The following is a 21,224-nucleotide window of genomic DNA, read 5'->3' as shown; positions in this document are numbered from 1 at the left end:
GTCGCAGGGAGGGGGGAATCATGTAGCTAGCGCTAGGCTAGCTACATGAAAAAAAATTTGGTTAAAAAAACCCTCCCGCGGCCGTGCGCCGAATATAATCAGAACACCAGGGAGTTAGGCATAAGCCACACTAGGTATATGCCTAGAATGCCACCTACTGGAGGGGGAATAACAAAATCATGCTAGGCTGGTATTTTTAAACACAACTGTTGCACAAAGGAAGTATTTGGTCATGATTTTAGCTCTTTAATTCAAGAAGAAAGGCATAGTGTGTAGCTCATTTAGTTTTATTATTTTGTTAAATGCTCAAATATTTAAAACTTGGTACAAGGACCGTTTCTGGGCACAGAATCACACTTATGACTCATGACAGGGGGGATTTAAACTACGTAGCAACTTACAAGGCTAGCTCCACAAGCAGCTTTATGCGAAACTAGTTGAGCCGTTGAATGTTGGTTGGCCCTCGGGGACCCCCCTTGCTCGGTAAGCACTTGTTATACCCTCTCCTGTGTCCTGTGACCATGTGACATTGCGACCTAACCACAGTCTATTTATCTACACTCTCTCTCTTACTTTATTCTTGGCTGTGTCTGTATAGATCTTGGCTTTAACTCCTGCACACTTGAACTCACTTTAGCACGCAGTGCACTTTTGGTGTGAATTTTCACAGGACTTTTTACACGTCCTTTAGCTTTCCTTACTATTGTCTACTTCTATGCACTAGTATCTACCTCAAGCACAAGCACTTTCAGGCAGACTTGCATTACAGTCCGATTTTTTTTTTACACTTTTTTTTGTCTTTTTCTGCACGTATTTTGATTCATTGTGCACCAATTGTACAGGATTTTACGTACGCCGTACGGATTACTTGTTCTCTTTGTATGCCATATAGATTACTTGTTTCCTTATTGCGATTTATTGTGACAATTTTGGCATGCACACTGCACAATGTGGCTCTAATTGTGTGCATGTACCAGTGTTCATGCTTTCTGACACATACACTGTCCATCTGCCTATTTGGGAATATTTACTTGGACAGTGTGCTAGACTACTATCGAATATTGTTGTCACCTGATTTGCACTTTTTGAGTAACTTGTTTACATGGTTTTAGGAATATCTATATATTATGATTTGATATCTTTTATCACATCATCCTTGATATATATAGCATATTGGGTCATATACACTGGCATTACAAGCCACCATTGATGGCAATTGGGATATAATTCACAGGTTTACACCAGCAGTATGATCCAATTGATTAGCGTTTAGACTAATATATGACATCTACTTTGCCCATATTGCCATACACTACCGATTATTATCTAGATCGCGGCGACATTTTACTTGGGCAAGGAGCCAGCTTATGTCTGTAGTACCTTTTCTATATTTTTTCGGAGGCTTTTTTTGTCATATGTAAAAATTGATACTATGTGTACCGACCAAGGGAGGCATGACGGCCATATTTTGTTTTTGTTTTTAATTGTTATTAATTATTGCTCCCTCAAGAAATTGTTCCAATAAAATATTTATACTCCTTAATTGGTGTAGGTATTTTCTTTATACATAACAATCTGTTTATCACCATTTGTAGTGGGAAGCTTTTTCTTACTTTTTAAAGGGACTCCGAGCAGTGCAGAAACTATGGAAAGATGCTCATCATTTTAAAGCTCTCTTTCTCCTCTTTCCAATGATATATAAACCGCCACCCTACGCCTTTTAGTTTTCGCTATTTTCGCGATTGAAATTGCCGCGGCCGCGATTTCGATCGCAAAAATAGAGAAAACTAAAAGGCGTAGGGCAACGATTTAGGTGTCATCAGAAAGAGGAGAAAGAGAGCTTTAAAATGATATCCATCAAGCCATAGTTATATTGTATTACACAGGGCGACTTTTTGTCAAAGTCAGCAGCTGCATTCAGTAAAATGGAGCTGCTGACACTGGGGAAAGTGTCGTCCTGTGTAATACAATATAACTATGGCTTGATGGATATCATTTTAAAGCTCTCTTTCTCCTCTTTCTGACGACACCTAAATCGTTGCCCTACACCTTTTAGTTTTCTCTATTTTCGCGATCGAAATCGCGGCCGCGGTAATTTCAATCGCGAAAATAGCGAAAACTAAAAGACGTAGGGTGGTGGTTTATATATCATTGGAAAGAGGAGAAAGAGCGCTTTAAAATGATATGCATCTTTCCATAGTTTCTGCACTGCTCGGAGTCCCTTTAATAGTTTATTATCCAGAGTTGAAAAACCCACTTTCTTCCAATTAGGTACCTCCTAGAAAACCCCATATAAGGCGGTATCCTGTGTATGCTCGACCTTGTTTGTTTTTACAAGGACCTTGTTTGTTTTTACAAGGACCGTTTCTGGGCACAGGCCATTCAGACAAAGGCCATGGAGTGTGGAGCACAATACCGCTCCCTCTATATTAACGATTTGCTGATTCAGGCAGTCTGCAGTGCACAATACAGTACATTTCAGCTGTTGCAGTATCCCTGTGATGTCTTGCAGCTCTCCAGTGCCCCCTTTAGAGGAATCATTATCATTGGCTAATGATACCCCATTCATCCTCTCTCCTCCCCTTCTACATAGAGTGTAACAGCTTGTTTCGCTGGAGGTACCAAATAGTTCAGAAATGGCCCTGATGGGCACAGACACTAGACAGGGTCTACAAAGTATACAGAGCTCATAAGAACATATCACTATTCAAAAACAATTTGGTTCAAGGATGTTGTCTTCTGAAAGGTGACAGCATCTCTCAGGACCCCTCATCCCTTATGAAGAAGAGTAGCTAAAGAAATGTCACCTTACCTTTGCTCCTTCCCTTTAACAGTGTTATGAATATTTCACCATCGGCAGGACCTCACTCACTCTTCTGTTCTCTCTCTCCTTTCAGCTCTACAGCTCTATGGATTTTGGACGAAGGTGGCATCTGATGAATGAGAGAATAACGCCCAACAGGTTCTACTGGTGAGTTTTCTTCTGCAATATTTTATATTAATTCAGCATATGGTGTAACCTAGTCAGGTACTCTTCAGACAAATGTTCTGTTTGTAAAAAAAAAAAAAAATTTGTCCAAAAATTTTGTCCACTGTGGGGTTTTTAAATTCTTCCAACTAATGTAATAGAGAAGACTGTACAGACATTATTTGTTGTTCTGGGGTGGAAGATGGTGCAAAACACATGTAGGGATGTTTTCACCAAAATTTGCTTGAACTTTGGGTGGTATCATAAATTAGTCAATCCATTATAGTAGGTTTTGATATTTAAAAAAAAAATGATAAAACGTATAAATAATCCAGAAGAGGTATTTATTGTTACAGTATGAAATCATGTTTGAGAAGCATTTGTACACAATTGTGGAGAATTATTTACAGATATGTGTCAAGGGGTACTTGAGATGCTGTTATCCAAAACATCGAGGACATGGCCAACATCATATTATTATAATGTTTAGGAACACTGATGTATCCGGGTTATATACATCTTTGGCTATGTCTCCATGTGTGGCGTTGTCCATCTCTGAGACAAATTCAGCTTCTTTGCCGCTTCCGAATTATTGTGTGAGAAAGCCCAGCGAATAAACCCAAGTTGAAATATGGCCTTATTTTGTGTCTGTGATGTGTCATTGAGATAACATCCCTTCTTGTATTGTCGATTACAGATCATTTGTAGCAACTCCCTGCTCTCTGCACTACTCTCCTTTCCATAACTTAACTCAAAAATATAGGTGGAGGTGCCCTAGGGGTATACTATGCAAATTGGTATACCTTATAACTAAGAGTTAACGTGCCTAACCTCTTCGGAACATCCAACCAAATTTATTGTATAAATGTTTATTCATTCAAGCACACAATGGACAATGCGTTTCACGGGTACTGGCCCTTTTCCTCAGGTTAATAAAAATGCCTACAATAAAAACATACCATGAGGAGGTGGGCCATTACCCGCAAAATGCATTGTATATTGTTTGCTTGAATGAATAAACATTTATCCAATACATTTGGGTGGCTCTTCCGAAGAGGTAAGGCACATTACCTCTAAGTTGTAAGGTATAGCAAGTCGCATAGTATAAATCTAGGGTGCCTCCTTCAGTGTTTTTTGAGATAGTCAATACTCCTTTTTAGGGGGTTTACAGCTTTTTAGGCTACCCTTTTGCGTGTCCATATTAATTCTAAGGAGGGTGACCCCCTCCCAATATAACTAGCCAGATTCACCCCCAGTATTAGGCAGCTTCCTTCCTGGTTTAGAAAGCTACATGTATCCCCCCCTCCCCCCTTAGACTTTGCATAGGAGATGGCACAGGCGTGTCCTGAGGATTGTGTGCCCAGAGGCTGGTGCCTTCTCAGCCTCTGCCCAGCCCTGATCAAGCTGTTACCCTCCCCCTGCTTATACTTGACAGTGTTCAGGATTTGGTGTTCCCCATCATGCAATTGTTATGTACAGAGTGCACGAGGGACCTAATATGAAACTCACGCAGGCGCCCACACACGGCTCCTTAACAACTAAAGCTGCAGTTGTATAGGCCAGGGAAATAATGTGGGGGGAGCCATCAATTCAATGTATAGGGTTTTTTCCTGTGTAGATTCTAGTGGCCAAGAATACTTAGGTGTGAAGTAGGGAGTTCCTGGGAGCCCAATGGTGCAGTATTGTCAGGTATAGGGAGGATGAACTTTTTTTATAACCATATACTCACAAAGGTGGGTTGCAGTTCCTGCAACCACCATATAGGCCTGCAGGGAATTAATCGTCCCTGTGCTCGGTACTCCAGGTCCTGCTGGATACTGGATGGTCGCTTTCCTGTAGTACGAGAGACTTTCCAGACAACTGCAAAGCTATTACCTCCAAAGGAGGTCTGACTGGTAGTGGGTAGGATGGAGGCACCCAATGTGTGTTCTATTTTAGTATTTTAAAATACAAATAAAAAATATATAATAAATAGAGAGGTAATTGCTCACCTCTCCAGCAGATATAGACACCAGTTCAACTGGAAAAAAGTTTTTATTTAAAAAAGCAATCTGACAACGCATTTCACAGGTCATGGCCCGCTTCCTCAGGTCAATACAAAATGCCTTGATTGCACACGGGATAGAGTGTAAATGCCTCTAAAAATGTGGGTGGAGACATCCGTTCAATGTGTTCCTTGGGGGGGGGGGGGCGACATGATTAGCCAGAGTGTGACATGTGCCAGAACATAGGAGGTTCAATTTAATGAAAGCAGACCTGAACTCAGGACTTCCTCTCTGCTCTTAACCTTCCTGGCGGTGTTCGGGGTAAGCCGCGCAGGAGGTTTTTTCAGGCCCTGCTGGGCCGATTTACTTTTTTTTTTTTTGCTGGACGCAGCTAGCACTTTGCTAGCTGCGTCAGCACACGATCGCTGCCACCTCGCGCTCGATCGCCGCTATCCATCGCGCCCCCCCAGACCCCATGCGCTGCCTGGCCAATCAGTGCCAGGCAGCGCCGAGGGGTGGATCGGGACTCCCAATGACGTCACGACGTCGCTAACGTCGGTGACGTCATCCCGCCCAGTCGCCATGGCGACGGGGGAAGCCCTCCAGGAAATCCCGTTCTTTGAACGGAATTTCCTGATCGAAGCGGGCGGGGGGATGCCGCTGAGCAGCGGCTATCATGTAGCGAGCCCTGGGCTCGCTACATGATTTTAAAAAAAAAACTGCTGCGCTGCCTCCTGGCGGAATTTTTTATACCGCCAGGAGGGTTAAAGAAAAACATTTCTTTCTTACAGCTTCAATAAATCAGCATTGTGTCCACTTCCTGCTTTCATGGAAGCAGACAAATGGTTAACATCCTGTGTTTACATGTTAGCTGCGTCTGCTGAGGACTGCCAGTCACTTTACGGTTATCCATGAAATACCAAACCTGCAATGCAGAAGCTTAACGTAAGGATCTCTCTGACTGATGAGCTTTTAGTGAATTTATATTCTCCGCTAAGAGTAATTCGATTGCCGCGCCGCTTCTCTCCCCACCCCCCACCATGATGAAATGTAAGGTTTATTGATACTCTGCCGAATATAATGTGGTTTTAAGTGGCAATCAGACTCATTACAGACGTGTGTATCAGTCTGGAGAATCACCGCGCTTTCCAAGAGATTCCAACGGTTGCCCGATAATTGCCGATTTGTTTGCCGGTGATCTACCGTTACCCATGTGTTTTATCTTAGTGTGCCTTACATGAAACCTATGTAACTCATTTTTCTCTTGTATGTTCTCTTTCTGATTTCACCTCAGTTCAGGTCATTTTCAGTGCTTTTCATACCACATCCTTTTGATTAAATGTACATTTAAGGGTCTCCGTAGTGCAGAATCTAGATTGTAAGCCTTTGGCAGGGCCCTCTCCCCTTGTGTATCTTACTTGACTGTGTGCACTTTACCCAGAATTTGGAAGTGGTAATTTTTACCACTACCACTCCAGTTTATGATCTGGCATTGTACTACTATCTGCATTGTGTTGTGTATCTTATTGCTATTACCTGTATTGTTGTATCTATGATTTGTTACCTGTATTGTTCTGTCACCCCAGTTATCATTGTCTGTAATCCTATTTATTGTACAGCGCTGCGTAATATGTTGGCGCTATATAAATCTAATAAATAATAATAATAATTTGGCACTTGCTAGCGCTGGTAGTTTGGGCGCCGCCAATAGGCACCTATTGAAATGTTACCATTGAGGGGTGATTTGGGCACCCATAGCGCCTGATAAATAGTGGGCGCCGCCAGCGACCAAATTATGCCGATCTTTCAATAGGCACCTATGGTGGCGTCCAGGAAAGTGGTTTTTTGAACAAAGCCAGGACACTTCTAAAAAGGTAATGGGCTTAAAGGAACACTATCAATACCCAAGTGTTCTAAAATGACAATGTACAAAGAATTTCGGACTGGGTAGAAACAAAACAAACAAAAAAAACACACGGATATCGGGAGCCCGATATCGCGTGATAACGTCTCAGTATTGGGACTAAGTAGTAAAAATCAATATACTCACAAAAGTGGGTTGCTTATGACGGCAACCACTATCAGCACATGTGGAGAAGTACCGTCTCCACTCGGCCTTTAAGGTCGCTGCTCCTGATAAAAAAGGGTGTCCTATACAGGGATAGGGACAACCGCCCTAACCAGTAGGGTATGAGATTTCGGGAAATCAGAAAAGTAGGAGGCGCCCTTTAGTATAGCACAATAGTGAATAGGTATTTCGAATTCACAAGGTAAGAGTAAATATTCCTACCTGTGATGAAGACTCTCAGATCGATATATTAAAAAACAATTTATTGAGAATTTGGACTAAGCACTTGGACAACGCGTTTCGCGACCACAAGTCGCTTCCTCGGGTCAAATAATCGTGCTTAAAGAGCTAACGCGGGTTGCTGGGCGCCATTGCAAGTCCATCCAGCCTTAGTGGATCTGAGAGTCTTCATCACAGGTAGGAATATTTACTCTTACCTTGTGAATTCGAAATACCTATTCACTATTGTGCTATACTAAAGGGCGCCTCCTACTTTTCTGATTTCCTGAAATGTACAAAGAATATCTAAGTAGCTGTGTAAACATTTTCCTACTTTTTATGTTAAATATCAGAAGCAAAAGATTTAATTCATCGTGTGAAGTCCCTGTCAGCAAAAAAAAAAAAAAAAAAAAGAGTATGAAAAGCTGTGGAGTCACAGACAATTACAAATGTTTACAACAAGTTGCATTTCCTCTACTCTCCTGCAGACCGCTCAGAAACGAGCAGCTTCTGAGTGCTTTCTCTCACAGACAGGGTTACACACAGAATTAACTAAACTCTGAGGGAATTCCCCCACCCCTCATTGTTCACTCTCCCAGAAAATGAGCAGACTGCAGATCAGAGTGAAAGGAATATGTTACAGTAAGCAAAAGAGATAAGCAAATGAAATGTATACATCATTATTTACCAGCACTTCAGGAGCTCTCTCAAACTCAGGTTAAAAAACATGTTAATCGATAGTGTCCCTTTAAGTCATTTTTTTGTCCCCTGTTCAGGACTAGTACTTTAAAGTGAACCTAAACCGTCACAAAGCAAAAGACTTTTACTTATCTGGGGCTTTTACCAGCCAATCTACAAACCCCCACCAAACCCGCATCGAACAACCAGTGCTAGCTGTCCCAGCTGTCACTTCACCCTTACTTCCCTTGCCCGTCATAGCTACAGATATCCTCTGTAGTATTAGGTAGCTAGTGCATCCTCAGTATTAAGTAGCTAGTGGTGCCCCCGACTGAAGGGACATCTTGTCAGTGGAATGTCCAGAGCTGGCTGAGTAAGCTCTCATTTACTCCCTGCTTGGGGCTCTGTATAAGGATGGAGGCACTAGGGGAGTGAGCCACCTTTCCATCACCAGGCGCCTGTAGGCACATGCCTACAGTGCCTTATAGTAAATCCGACCCTGGCGTCTGCAGCTGGGAGCTGGGAGAATTTTATGTTCTGTAAAGCTACCAAGTGCTGAGTCTAGGAAGGAGCAAAAATAGAGGAAAAAAATAAATAAATAGAATGAGAGAAAACATGAGGCAGGGATTGAATGCAAATAAATCTTGGGTATTACCCAATTCCAAGAATCCTCTGTGTTTTCTGAGAGAGATAATTCCTTTGTGTCTCTCTTCAGCAAACTCTCTGACATCCTCTGCGGTTTGTGAAGCTGGCTGTGCACATTTCAGCTTTACAGCTTAACCTCCAGCTCAGACGGATCACATCACCTGCAGCGATGGGATGATTGCCACGCAGGATAATCTCTTGATGCTCCCCAGATTGGGAGTTCTCTCTATGAAGATAAGCATGGAGAGTGGGAAACAGTCCAAGAGAGAGAGAGAGCGATAAGGGAGGAATGGCTGCCAGGGAGAACCAGTGAGGAGCCCCTTGGATTTCATAAATAGCTTTCAAGTGAAGGACCTAAAGGGACATCAGCATTAAAATGTAAACCCCTGCAGTCTAAGAAAAATGGACTATATAATGAGGGGCGTAACTGCAAATATGATAGCATAGGCCCCCCTGGTCCCTGAACCCCATGCAGGTCACATGATCGGGAGCCGGCGAACGGCAGCAGAGAGTGTTCTGCTGTGAAGCAGCATCTGGAATCAGGAAACAATAACAGACGCTCCCGCTACACGCTACTCTGCTTGGCAGGAGGAGGTGGCGGGGACAGTTTTTGTGAGCGAACAGGGAGGTTGTTTTGCTAATTATCTGCACTTGCGGTTGGAAATAGAGGGAGGAGGTGGGGCCCCCAAAGCCTTGGGCCCCCCCTGCGATTGCAGGGGTCATTGTTACGACCATGTACATCATACATGTCAAACTCTGGCCCATGCAGAGCCATCAAATTTGGCCCGCAAGTGGATTCACCACTTTGCATTATGTTTGGCCCACTCTGGAAAAATGTAGGTAGGGAATTGTATAGGGTAAGGGAGGGAGGAGCACTAGACACCAGAGAAATGTCTAGGAGGGAGATCACTAGACACCAGGGAACCATATAGGGGAGGAAGGAGGCCACTAGACACCAGGGAACTGTATAGGGTAAGGGAGGGAGGAGCACTAGACACCTGGGAACTGTATAGGGAAAGGGGGGGGGGGTCACTTGACACCAGGGAACCATATAGGGGAGGAAGGAGGCCACTAGACACCAGGGAACTGTATAGGGTAAGGGAGGGAGGAGCACTAGACACCTGGGAACTGTATAGGGAAGGGGGGGGGGTCACTAGACACCAGGGAACCATATAGGGGAGGAAGGAGGCCACTAGACACTAGGGAACTGTATAGGGTAAGGGAGGGAGGAGCACTAGACACCTGGGAACTGTATAGGGAAGGGGGGGGGGTCACTAGACACCAGGGAACCATATAGGGGAGGAAGGAGGCCACTAGACACCAGGGAACTGTATAGGGGAGGAGGGCCAATAGACACCAGAGAAATGTATAGAAGAGTGGGGGGATTACACACCAGGGAACTTTATAAGGGAGGGAGGTGGCCACTAGACATTGAGGTTAGCCTGCGACCTGGTGCCAGTGTTCTATGTGTATTGATGCTGCATACCCCTACTCTACGTACAGGTATCTCAGTTTTCAGCAGAGCGCAGCACTGACCCCATTCACTGTAGTGAATAGGATCAGCAGCACAACACAGCAGTGCATTGCGCGATCGGAAAGCATTGCGTTCTGATTGCACAGCCATCTACATTTGTAGGTGTGAACAAGGCCTTAAGAGTCCCTGGCCAGGATCATTCTGCACATGTGGTGTGGCTGCATGCCTGTTCCATCTGCAGCTCCAACTATGAAAGGCAGCCTGGTCCTGGCATTTTTTATAAAGGTTTATAAAGGGTCCCTTTTGCTTTCCTGTCCCTTTAGGTTGCTTTAAAAAAAATCCTTTTATTTCTGCTTGAGTCTCTCTAGTACATCTCCCTCATTGCTTTATAATGATACAATAACCTTCTGATACATCCTCAATTAAAATGCTGCCCTTTTCTTCCAATGTCCTCTCCACGCTTAACATTAATTTAAGATGATTATGCCTAATTGCAGGAAATTAACATTTAATTAATAGTTGTGGGCAGCAGCCGGTGTTCAAATGTTTCAGGCCTTACGAGTATGAAGAAGACGATGTGCTGAGTCGCAGTTTATTAAAAATCAATGACCACTTTATGATGAGTTCTGGGAAAACAGGGCACTCTGAGAGATCTTTGCGTTGTTAAAGAGAGACTCCGCCATGCCACCCGCTGTTCCTTATACTCGCTAACAAAGCCCCCAATTAAATCAACAGACACAAAGCTCTCCGATTAAACAAGGAAAAAAGGCGCATGAACCTTTTTGAAAAAAAAAATGGAGCCGCCATAGGCAAAAAAGGAAATTTGGGCGCACGGTGGCAGCCGCTATTGGGTGCCTCTGGGCACAAAAATGTACTTCTTTGCTGCAAATTGTGGCTTTTAGAATGACCACGATATGCGGCTAACAAGGTACATTTTATCGGCAACCGATTCTGCCGGGGCTTGCGAAAATACAAATGGTGGCATTGCATAGCAGGCACGAAGGAAAGATTTAGGGGGGTTTATGGTTAGGCGCCACCAGGGAGGGATCTTAGGGTTAGGCCCTACTGGAATGGGCTTTTAGGGTTAGGCACCACGGGGGGGGTTCTTATGGTTAGGCACCACGGGGGGGGGGGGGGCCTTAGGGTTAGGTACCACTGGGGGTGGAGGGGGGTCTTAGGGTTAGGTACCACTGGGGGTGGAGGGGGGTCTTGGAGTTAGGCACCACTGGGGGGGGTCTTGGAGTTAGGCACCACTGGGGGGGGGGGTCTTGGAGTTAGGCACCACTGGGGGGGGTCTTGGAGTTAGACACCACTGGGGGTGGAGGGTGGTCTTTGGCCCCACCTGGAGGAGTATTTGGGTTAGGGATCAGTAGAGGGAGGGTTCTGTGTGAGGAATAGGGTTGGGTTTAGCCATAGTAAAGTCTTGGACTTCTGTAGTAGAAAATGCCTAATCATAGCAATATTCTACTAGCAGCAAACCCCACGCTCTTTTCCCAGGTGCCATTTTTACATGTATGCGTCATTGAGTATGGGGTCTCCACAGCTCAAGTGGTAAGGGCCCTTTTACACTTGCTGCCAAGGGCTTAACTACAGGGGAGCAAACCCTGTGACCGCAAGAGGGCCCCGAGCTGTAAGGGGGCCCCAACTACTACTTGGCTCTCTCTGATTAAGGGGTCCATCCTTCATATAAGGTGTTGTTGTGTACACTTGTTATGGGTGTGAAGATCATGATGGCCACACTTGTTTTATGACCCTTGTGAGAGGAGTCCCAGGGCTGTGATGGTCACCAAGGGGGGGCAATGGAAAGGGTGTGACCATTGGGGGGGGGGGGGGGTCCATCAAAGTTTTGCCAGGGGGCACCATGATTTGTAGTTAGGCCCTGCTTGCTGCTTTGTATTGGTTGCATTTTTTGGAATGCAATGACACAGCGATTAAGCTGTAAATTGCAGTTTTTTTCGCTAGTTCAATTAGTATTAAACTACAGATCATGGGACCCCCCCCCCCCCCAGCAAAACATAGATAGGACCCCTATATGTTTGCACCCTTTCCCTTGCCTACCCCTGGTGACCCTTACAGCCTTGAAGCCCCTTCTTGCAGGGGTCATAAAACAAGTGTGGATATCATAATTTTCACACCCATAACAAGTGTAGCCATAAAAGCACCTGATCTGAAGTATAGTCCCCGTATCGGAGGAATGGAAGGTTAGTAGTTTTGCCTCCTTACAGCTCTGGGCCCCCCTGCAGTTGCATGAGCTGCTCCCCTCTAGTTGCAACCCTGCAGAAGCACAATCAATCTTTTTCCTACTTTTTTGCATTGAAAAGAACAAGCGGTCCCCTGCGTCAAACAGGTTCTGTTCCAGGAGATTGTTTATAAGTTGAATATGTTGAGTCCTCCTGTGTTAAACATGGTAAAACATGCATAAATTATTTACTTTCGGACAACTCTGGATTTGGACATATAGTATACAACTTTGAATTGTTGTAAAACGTACAGCAGTTTATACAATCCTGTAACATATATGAACTACAACAGTGGTCCTCAAACTAAGGCCTGTGGGCCGAACGTGGCCCCCTGAGGCTTTTTTACTGCCCCCCCCCCACACAAAATGTATTACTTATAGATACGGTCAGCTACATCTTTAAATATTGATTATACGCATATAGAATAGCAGTGCTGGCCCCACCCATCCACATGGAAGCCAGAAAGCAGTCATTCGCTGGTTTCCAATCAAATTCCACATCAGGTGACACTGCTGGCTAATTGGACTGCAGGTTGTCACCTGGGTATGCTTCACTGTCTGGCCCGCAAAGACTTCTACATCATCTTATGTATACTCTGGCCCCCTAGCAGTCTGAAGTATGTTGACCCGGCCCTCGACCTAAAACTTTTGGGGACCCCTGAACTACAGAGTAATACAAAAAAGTATGGGAGAAAAGCACTATAGAAATGTTATTGTATTGTATATTTTGTATTCATGCACAACTTTGTTTGCATCTCTGTAATGTTGTAACTCGAGTGGTTTGTTAGTAGCATGAAGGGATGGGGTGTCTTTAGACCCTAAAGGAAAAAGATACAGGGACAAGACAGGAGCCCGGATAGCATGTTAGTTGTTGAAAGTAGCAATTTATTAGCAAAAGTGGCTACTCACAAAGGTAGGTTGCAAGGTTGCAACCACTTGAAGCACGTGGAGACAATTAACCCGACTCCACTCTGGGTGTCCAGGCTGGACTGGATGTGGTCGCTCTTCTTGGTAATGGTGTACACCATGTAAGGCCAGACCCCTCCAACAGCAGTGTGTGTGGGGTATATGTATGCACAATAGAGGTAAAGAGGCGCCCAGGTGTAAATAAAACCAACAATAAAAGGAAAAGGAGTGAGGTATCTTACCTCAATGATGACAGTCTCATTAGACAGAGATGCGATCTGGCTTTCTGCATTTGGCACTTACTGTATATTGGCCCGAGGAAGCTGGCTTGGACCCGTGAAACGTGTTGCCTGTGCTAAATAACTTATTTTTTGTCTACTGAAACTGTAATTAAGGTAAGCCACATCTCACCCCTTTTCCTTCTTATTGTTGGTTTTAAATTTGAACCTGGGCACCTTTTTACCCCTATTATGCGTTTATTATTAGGATCTGTATAGGAGCACAGGAAAATCACACAGCAATTGTGGCGCTTTGTGATTTTCCAGCCATTTGGGAATTCAAATTATTTTCCAGGTTTTTATCTCCCCTGTTGGAAATTGGGTTGCAATTGAACTGTACACCTGACAGATCATGGCAGAAATGTGGTAGTGGAAAATAGAAAGAAACGCCATTGCATGACAGTGCGGTCGTGACTACAATTTGCGATTCTTAGTGGAAAAGCTCCCTAGTACAGATATGGGAGGAATGATTATTTTTTATCATTATTTATTACTAGCACTTTGATATAGCACCACCAGTTGGTACTGCGGTACTATATAGAGAATATTCAACACAAAAATCGCATCACGAACGTCCCTCAGCGGGGTTCACAATCTAATGTCCAACGAAAGCCTAAGGCCAGGTTTTTGGGGCTAAGCCAATTAACCTGGCCCCCCCCCCCCCCCCCCCCACGGAAGCAAAAATGGCCCAAGGCTTATGGAAGGGATGATATATTGTGACTGTCCCTGAGGGACAATTAGTGACATGAATTATTCAATGGACTCTGTAAATCACTGCAGAAAATGTCAGTGCTAAATAAATTCAAAGAGTGTGGAGATTTCCGCACCACGCTGGACACGTGCTGAAGTCCCCATAGCCCTGGCACTGAAGGGAATACTTATATATGGTGCATTTGTGGGACCAGCAAGCATTTGATTGGATACTTTCTTGGCAGTATCTCCAAATCACTCATAAGTGCATTTATTGACGTTATAAAACGACCGTGATGTGTCACAATAATCATGAGACTTTTTGGATGGCTGGATTAGGGAGATATATGTTTACAAGGAGAAAAACAGTAACCACACTTTTGACTAACACTCCTTTTATCAGAATCAATATCATTATCCGTATAACAAGATTTTCACCTGGTTCAAATCTGGACCAGGACATCCACATGCATGGATTTTTTTTCAGTATGTTCTCTATGGGTTTCCTCCAAGCACGCTAGTTCCCTCCCACATCTACAAAACATGCAAGTTCATTGGTTTTCCTAAAATTGTCTTTAACCACTTGAGGACCGTGGGCTTTAACCCCCTTAAGGACCAGGCACTTTTTTCCATTCAGACCACTGCAGCTTTCACGGTTTATTGCTCACTCATACAACCTACCACCTAAATAAATTTTGGCTCCTTTTCTTGTCACTAATAAAGCTTTCTTTTGGTGCTATTTGATTGCTGCTGCGATTTTTACTTTTTATTATATTCATCAAAAAAGACATGAATTTTGGCAAAAAAAGATTTTTTTAACTTTCTGTGCTGACATTTTTCAAATAAAGTAAAATTTCTGTATACATGCAGCGCGAAAAATGTGGACAAACATGTTTTTGATTAAAAAAAAACCTATTCAGTGTATATTTATTGGTTTGGGTAAAAGTTATAGCGTTTACAAACTATGGTGCAAAAAGTGAATTTTCCCATTTTCAAGCATCTATGACTTTTCTGACCCCCTGTCATGTTTCATGAGGGGCTAGAATTCCAGGATAGTATAAATAACCCCCAAATGACCCCATTTTGGAAAGAAGACATCCCAAAGTATTCACTGAGAGGCATAGTGAGTTCATAGAAGATATTATTTTTTGTCACAAGTAAGCGGAAAATGACACTTTGTGACAAAAAAAAAAAGTTTCCATTTCTTCTAACTTGCGACAAAAAAAAAATGAAATCTGCCACGGACTCACTATGCCCCTCTCTGAATACCTTGAAGTGTCTACTTTCCAAAATGGGGTCATTTGTGGGGTGTGTTTACTGTCCTGGCATTTTGGGGGGTGCCTAATTGTAAGCACCCCTGTAAAGCCTAAAGGTGCTCATTGGACTTTGGACCCCTTAGCGCAGTTAGGCTGCAAAAAAGTGCCACACATGTGGTATTGCCGTACTCAGGAGAACTAGTACAATGTGTTTTGAGGTGTATTTTTACACATACCCATGCTGGGTGGGAGAAATGTCTCTGTAAATGACAATTTTTTTATTTTTTTTACACACAATTGTCCATTTACAGAGAGATTTCTCACACCCAGCATGGGTATGTGTAAAAATACACCCCAAAACACATTGTACTACTTCTCCCGAGTACGGCGATACCACATGTGTGGCACTTTTTTGCACCCTAACTGTGCTAAGGGGCCCAAAGTCCAATGAGTACCTTTAGGATTTCACAGGTCATTTTGCGGAATTTGATTTCCAGACTACTCCTCACGGTTTAGGGCCCCTAAAATGCCAGGGCAGTATAGGAACCCTGCAAATGACCCCATTTTAGAAAGAAGACACCCCAAGGTATTCCGTTAGGAGTATGGTGAGTTCATAGAAGATTTTATTTTTTGTCACAAGTTAGCGGAAATTGATTTGTATTGTTTTTTTTCACAAAGTGTCACTTTCCGCTAACTTTTACAGAGATGTTTCTCCCACCCAGCATGGGTATGTGTAAAAATACACTCCAAAACACATTGTACTACTTCTCCCGAGTACACTTTTTTGCAGCCTAGGTGCACTAAGGGGCCCAACGTCCTATTCACAGGTCATTTTGAGGCATTTGTTTTGTAGACTACTCCTCACGGTTTAGGGCCCCTAAAATGCCAGGGCAGTATAGGAACCCCACAAGTGACCCTATTTTAGAAAGAAGACACCCCAAGGTATTCCGTTAGGAGTATGGTGAGTTCATAGATTTTATTTTTTGTCAGGCGATTCCTATACCGCCCTGGCATTTTATGGGCCCAAAACCGTGAGTAGTCTGGAAACCAAATGTCTCAAAATGACTGTTCAGGGGTATAAGCATCTGAAAATTTTGATGACAGGTGGTCTATGAGGGGGCGAATTTTGTGGATCCGGTCATAAGCAGGGTGGCCTTTTAGATCATGACAGGTTGTATTGGGCCTGATCTGATGGATAGGAGTGCTAGGGGGTGACAGGAGGTGATTGATGGGTGTCTCAGGGGGTGGTTAGAGGGGAAAATAGATGCAATCAATGCACTGGGGAGGTGATCGGAAGGGGGTCTGAGGGGGATCTGAGGGTTTTACCGAGTGATCAGGAGCCCACACAAATTAGGGCAAATTTGGGCCTGATCTGATGGGTAGGTGTGCTAGGGGGTGACAGGAGACACGAGAAAGGTGGAACTCCGCTCAAAACCTCCGTCTGCCGACAGTGCAGGATAGCAGGCTGCCAAAACCTCGGATCCAAGACTGTGTAAAAAGGGTGCGTCGCAACTGTTCTGACAGCCTGGCCCTCGGTTCGGAGTTGGATGCTGTGGGTTCTCGTCTTGCCGAGCGTGGTTATCCGAGCTGGATGATCGAGAGAGGGAGGAGGCAAGCCCTAATGAAAACTAGAGAAGATCTATTAACTTCCAGTCCCAGTCACACATCGTCGCGAGTTAGTACTGACATGACTTTTGTGACCACCTACAGTCAGGAATTTAAACAAATTACACAGATAGTGAGGAAGTCTTTGCCAGGGCTACTAGCGGATGAGACCCTTAACCACTTGAGGACTACAGTCTTTCTAACCCTTAAGGACCAGGCACTTTTTTTCCACTCAGACCACTGCAGCTTTCACGGTTTATTGCTCGCTCATACAACCTACCACCTAAATGAATTTTGGCTCCTTTTCTTGTCACTAATAAAGCTTTCTTTTGGTGCTATTTGATTGCTCCTGCGATTTTTACTTTTTATTATATTCATCAAAAAAGACATGAATTTTGGCAAAAAAATGATTTTTTTAACTTTCTGTGCTGACAATTTTCAAATAAAGTAAAATTTCTGTATACATGCAGCGCGAAAAATGTGGACAAACATGTTTTTGATAAAAAAAAACCCATTCAGTGTATATTTATTGGTTTGGGTAAAAGTTATAGCGTTTACAAACTATGGTGCAAAAAGTGAATTTTCCCATTTTCAAGCACCTCTGACTTTTCTGACCCCCTGTCATGTTTCATGAGGGGCTAGAATTCCAGGATAGTATAAATACCCCCCAAATGACCCCATTTTGGAAAGAAGACATCCCAAAGTATTCACTGAGAGGCATAGTGAGTTCATAGAAGATATTATTTTTTGTCACAAGTAAGCGGAAAATGACACTTTGTGACAAAAAAAAGAAGAAAAAAAAGAATCCATTTCTTCTAACTTGCGACAAAAAAAAATGAAATCTGCCACGGACTCACCATGCCCCTCTCTGAATACCTTGAAGTGTCTACTTTCCAAAATGGGGTCATTTGTGGGGTGTGTTTACTGTCCTCGCATTTTGGGGGGTGCTAATTTGTAAGCACCCCTGTAAAGCCTAAAAGTGCTCATTGGACTTTGGGCCCCTTAGCGCAGTTAGGCTGCAAAAAAGTGCCACACATGTGGTATTGCCGTACTCAAGAGAAGTAGTAGAATGTGTTTTGGGGTGTATTTTTACACATACCCATGCTGGGTGGGAGAAATCTCTCTGTAAATGACAATTTTTTCATTTTTTTTACACACAATTGTCCATTTACAGAGTTATTTCTCCCACCCAGCATGGGTATGTGTAAAAATACACCCCAAAACACATTGTACTACTTCTCCCGAGTACGGCGATACCACATGTGTGGCACTTTTTTGCACCCTAACTGCGCTAAAGGGCCCAAAGTCCAATGAGTACCTTTAGGATTTCACAAGTCATTTTGCGGAATTTGATTTCCAGACTACTCCTCACGGTTTAGGGCCCCTAAAATGCCAGGGCAGTATAGGAACCCCACAAATGACCCCATTTTAGAAAGAAGACACCCCAAGGTATTCCGTTAGGAGTATGGTGAGTTCATAGAAGATTTTATTTTTTGTCAAAAGTTAGCGGAAAATTGATTTTTATTGTTTTTTTCACAAAGTGTCATTTTCCACTAACTTGTGACAAAAAATAAAATCTTCTATGAACTCACCATACTCCTAACGGAATACCTTGAGGTGTCTTCTTTCTAAAATGGGGTCATTTGTGGGGTTCCTATACTGCCCTGGCATTTTAGGGGCCCTAAACCGTGAGGAGTAGTCTGGAAATCAAATTCCGCAAAATGACCTGTGAAATCCTAAAGGTACTCATTGGACTTTGGGCCCTTTAGCGCAGTTAGGGTGCAAAAAAGTGCCACACATGTGGTATCGCCGTACTCGGGAGAAGTAGTACAATGTGTTTTGGGGTGTATTTTTACACATACCCATGCTGGGTGGGAGAAATAACTCTGTAAATGGACAATTGTGTGTAAAAAAATCAAAAGATTGTCATTTACAGAGGTATTTCTCCCACCCAGCATGGGTATGTGTAAAAATACACCCCAAAACACATTGTACTACTTCTCCCGAGTATGGCAATACCACATGTGTGGCACTTTTTTGCACCCTATTTTTAAGATTTTATTTTTTGTCACAAGTTAGTGGAAAATGACACTTTGTGAAAAAAACAATAAAAATCAATTTTCCGCTAACTTTTGACAAAAAATAAAATCTTCTATGAACTCACCATACTCCTAACGGAATACCTTTGGGTGTCTTCTTTCTAGAATGGGGTCATTTGTGGGGTTACTATACTGCCCTGGCATTTTAGGGGCCCTAAACCGTGAGGAGTAGTCTTGAAACCAAATGTCGCAAAATGACCTGTGAAATCCTAAAGGTACTCATTGGACTTTGGGCCCCTTAGCGTACTTAGGGTGTAAAAAAGTGCCACACATGTGGTACCGCCGTACTCAGGAGAAGTAGTATAATGTGTTTTGGGGTGTATTTTTACACATACCCATGCTAAGTGGGAGAAATATCTCTGTAAATGACAATTGTTTGATTTTTTTACACACAATTGACCATTTACATAGAAATTTCTCCCACCCAGCATGGGTATGTGTAAAAATACACCCAAAAACACATTATACTACTTTTCCTGAGTACGGCGGTACCACATGTGTGACACTTTTTTGCAGCCTAGGTGCGCTAAGGGGCCCAACGTCCTATTCACGGGTCATTTGTTTTCTAGACTACTCCTCGCGGTTTAGGGCCCCTAAAATGCCAGGGCAGTATAGGAACCCCACAAGTGACCCCATTTTAGAAAGAAGACACCCCAAGGTATTCCGTTAGGTGTATGGCGAGTTCATAGAAGATTTTATTTTTTGTCACAAGTTAGCGGAAAATGACACTTTGTGAAAAAAAACCAATAAAAAATCAATTTCCGCTAACTTTTGACAAAAAATAAAATCTTCTATGAACTCGTCATACACCTAACAGAATACCTTGGGGTGTCTTTTTTTCTAAAATGGGGTCACTTGTGGGGTTCCTATACCGCCCTGGCATTTTACGGGCCCAAAACCGTGAGTAGTCTGGAAACCAAATGTCTCAAAATGACTGTTCAGGGGTATAAGCATCTGCAAATTTTGATGACAGGTGGTCTATGAGGGGGCGAATTTTGTGGAACCGGTCATAAGCAGGGTGGCCTTTTAGATGACAGGTTGTATTGGGCCTGATCTGATGGATAGGAGTGCTAGGGGGGTGACAGGAGGTGATTGATGGGTGTCTCAGGGGGTGGTTAGAGGGGAAAATAGATGCAATCAATGCACTGGGGAGGTGATCGGAAGGGGGTCTGAGGGGGATCTGAGGGTTTGGCCGAGTGATCAGGAGCCCACACGGGGCAAATTAGGGCCTGATCTGATGGGTAGGTGTGCTAGGGGGTGACAGGAGGTGATTGATGGGTGTCTCAAGGTGTGATTAGAGGGGGGAATAGATGCAAGCAATGCACTGGCGAGGTGATCAGGGCTGGGGTCTGAGGGCATTCTGAGGGTGTGGGCGGGTGATTGAGTGCCCTAGGGGCAGATAGGGGTCTAATCTGATAGGTAGCAGTGACAGGGGGTGATTGATGGGTAATTAGTGGGTGTTTAGGGTAGAGAACAGATGTGAACACTGCACTTGGGAGGTGATCGGACGTCGGATCTGCGGGCGATCTATTGGTGTGGGTGGGTGTTCAGTTTGCCCGCAAGGGGCAGGTTAGGGTCTGATTGATGGGTGGCAGTGACAGGGGGTGATTGATGGGTGGCAGTGACAGGGGGTGATTGATGGGTGATTGACAGGTGATTGACAGGTGATCAGTGGGTTATTACAGGGAAGGACAGATGTAAATAATGCCCTGGCGAATTGATAAGGGGGGGTCTGAGGGCAATCTGAGCGTGTAGGCGGGTGATTGGGTGCCCGCAAGGGGCAGATTAGGGTCTGATCTGATGGGTAACAGTGACAGGTGGTGATAGGGGGTGATTGATGGGTGATTGATGGGTAATTAGTGAGTGTTTAGAGGAGAGAATAGATGGAAACACTGCGCTTGGGTGGTGATCTGATGTCGGATCTGCGGGCGATCTATTGGTGTGGGTGGGTGATCAGTTTGCCCGCAAGGGGCAGGTTAGGGGCTGATTGTTGGGTGGCAGTGACAGGGGGTGATTGATGGGTGATAGGTGATTGGCAGGTGATTGACAGGTGATCAGTGGGTTATTACATGGAAGGACAGATGTAATTAATGCACTGGTGAATTGATAAGGGG

General features: G+C 43.9%; 1 protein-coding gene across 1 annotated transcript in view; it reads left to right on the top strand.

Annotated features, from left to right (window-relative positions):
* Positions 1–21,224, top strand: part of LOC137534197 (VPS10 domain-containing receptor SorCS3-like) — an 872,207-nt gene that overhangs the window by 442,654 nt on the left and 408,329 nt on the right. The window contains exon 5 of the mRNA XM_068255595.1: positions 2,898–2,971. Within this exon, the coding sequence (XP_068111696.1) occupies positions 2,898–2,971 (74 nt within the window). The remainder of the gene's footprint in view (positions 1–2,897; positions 2,972–21,224) is intronic.

The sequence above is a fragment of the Hyperolius riggenbachi genome, chromosome 10, assembly GCF_040937935.1.
Source record: "Hyperolius riggenbachi isolate aHypRig1 chromosome 10, aHypRig1.pri, whole genome shotgun sequence".
NCBI lineage: Eukaryota > Metazoa > Chordata > Amphibia > Anura > Hyperoliidae > Hyperolius > Hyperolius riggenbachi.
This window is presented reverse-complemented; position numbering and strand designations above follow the sequence as displayed.